The sequence below is a fragment of the Trypanosoma grayi genome (assembly GCF_000691245.1).
Source record: "Trypanosoma grayi strain ANR4 Tgr_2015_V1, whole genome shotgun sequence".
NCBI classification, from domain to species: Eukaryota; Euglenozoa; class Kinetoplastea; order Trypanosomatida; family Trypanosomatidae; genus Trypanosoma; species Trypanosoma grayi.
In genome coordinates, this window is record NW_008827633.1 from 1 (window position 1) to 1,488 (window position 1,488).

At 61.7% G+C, this 1,488-nt stretch overlaps 1 protein-coding gene across 1 annotated transcript; it reads left to right on the forward strand.

Moving 5' to 3' along the window:
* Positions 1–729: 729 nt before the first annotated feature.
* On the forward strand, positions 730–1,338 carry DQ04_20151000 (hypothetical protein; the record flags this gene model as incomplete). The annotated part of the gene is made up of 1 exon (XM_009317897.1): positions 730–1,338. One exon carries the CDS (start codon positions 730–732, stop codon positions 1,336–1,338), a length of 609 nt encoding a protein of 202 aa, XP_009316172.1.
* Positions 1,339–1,488: the final 150 nt, after the last annotated feature.

The following is a 1,488-nucleotide window of genomic DNA, read 5'->3' on the forward strand; positions in this document are numbered from 1 at the left end:
AGCAGCAGCACGGCTCCGCCACGAGCCGAGGGAGGGCACCCCACAACTCCAACCTGCGGTCGGACGCGCTGAAGAAGTTGGCGGACATCGTTGCCAAGACAAAGATCGCCGGCAGAGAGGAGCCGTAGATGGGAGGGGCGGCGCGTGAGAAGAGAAGGCTGCCTTCTCTTTTCCCCCCCTCTCCTGTGGGCGTGACGATCCTCTTCTGCGCGGCCTCACTGGGGCCTCTATATACACATATAGTATATATATATAGAGAGAGAGAGATCGAGAGAGAGAGAGGGAGTCTTCATAGAGTGATGCCGTTGCTACTGTTGCCATTGCTGTTACTCTCAGGCCTCTGCGTGTAGACGAACCCGAGGAAAGAATTCGGAGACGGTGAAGTGCTGCCCAATTCTCATTTGTGAGTGGGCGTGTGCGTCTGGATGAGAAACTTATGCTGCAGCAACACACTGCGTGTGCGCCACACCTGTTCGCTCTCTCTTTCTCTCTCTCACTCTATTTTTTTTTCCTTTGGTTGCTTCTGCTGCAGGAGCCGCCTCCTTTCCCTTTCACGCAACCGAGCCGGCGAAGCAGGAGGAGGAGGAGGAGGAGGAGGCACCACTCGGCTGCCGCGTTCTCCTTCCCATTCACACACATACATACGCACACGCATTGATTGAGGTGGAAGGAGGGGAAGGGGGGAGACCGCAGGAGCAAGCGTTCAGGCGGAAGGAATAAAACGCCAAGATGGTGCGCCTGCATTGCCCTCCACCGCTGCTCGCCCCGTCGGCGCTGTGGTGCGGGAGACGCTACCGCCTCACGAACGCGAGCATATTGTCCAGCATAAAAGGCATGGCGGACGAGTCGGACGACATCACCTCTAAGCTCGTGTACGTGCGGCGCAGGCAGGAGGATGCGGTTGCGTGGGCCGTCAAGGAGAAGGAGGTGCTGGCGCAGAAGGCGAAGCGGCAGCTGGAGGCGGAGCAGCGGCAGCAGCAGGAGGAGGAAAAGCTCGAGGCGTACGTGCGAGAGGTGGCGGAGAAGTCGGGGCCCGACGCTGCAGAGGCGGCGCGGCAGCAGCTCGCGAAGGCNCGTACGTGCGAGAGGTGGCGGAGAAGTCGGGGCCCGACGCTGCAGAGGCGGCGCGGCAGCAGCTCGCGAAGGCCAAATCGCCGTACTTCCGCTCCGTCGACGCGTTTGGCGACAAGAGCGTCAAGCTGCAGCACTCCTTCTCCGGCCTCGCCGACAACCGCATCATCACCTGGTGGGAGCTGCTGTACTGGAACTACCTGCGCTACGTCTTCACGCAGGAGCGCCTCATCGCGAAGGACCGCTTCGGCAACAAGTTCACCGTGACGTGGCAGTTCCAGAAGGGCCGCGAGGAGCAGCGGCGCATGTACCGTAAGGACAGCAACAAGAGACACCTGCCGTACGGTGCCCTCGCGACGGACGACCGGCTGTGGGAGCGGTGGATGCGCGGGCACCGCGGCGACCCGCCAAGCGTCG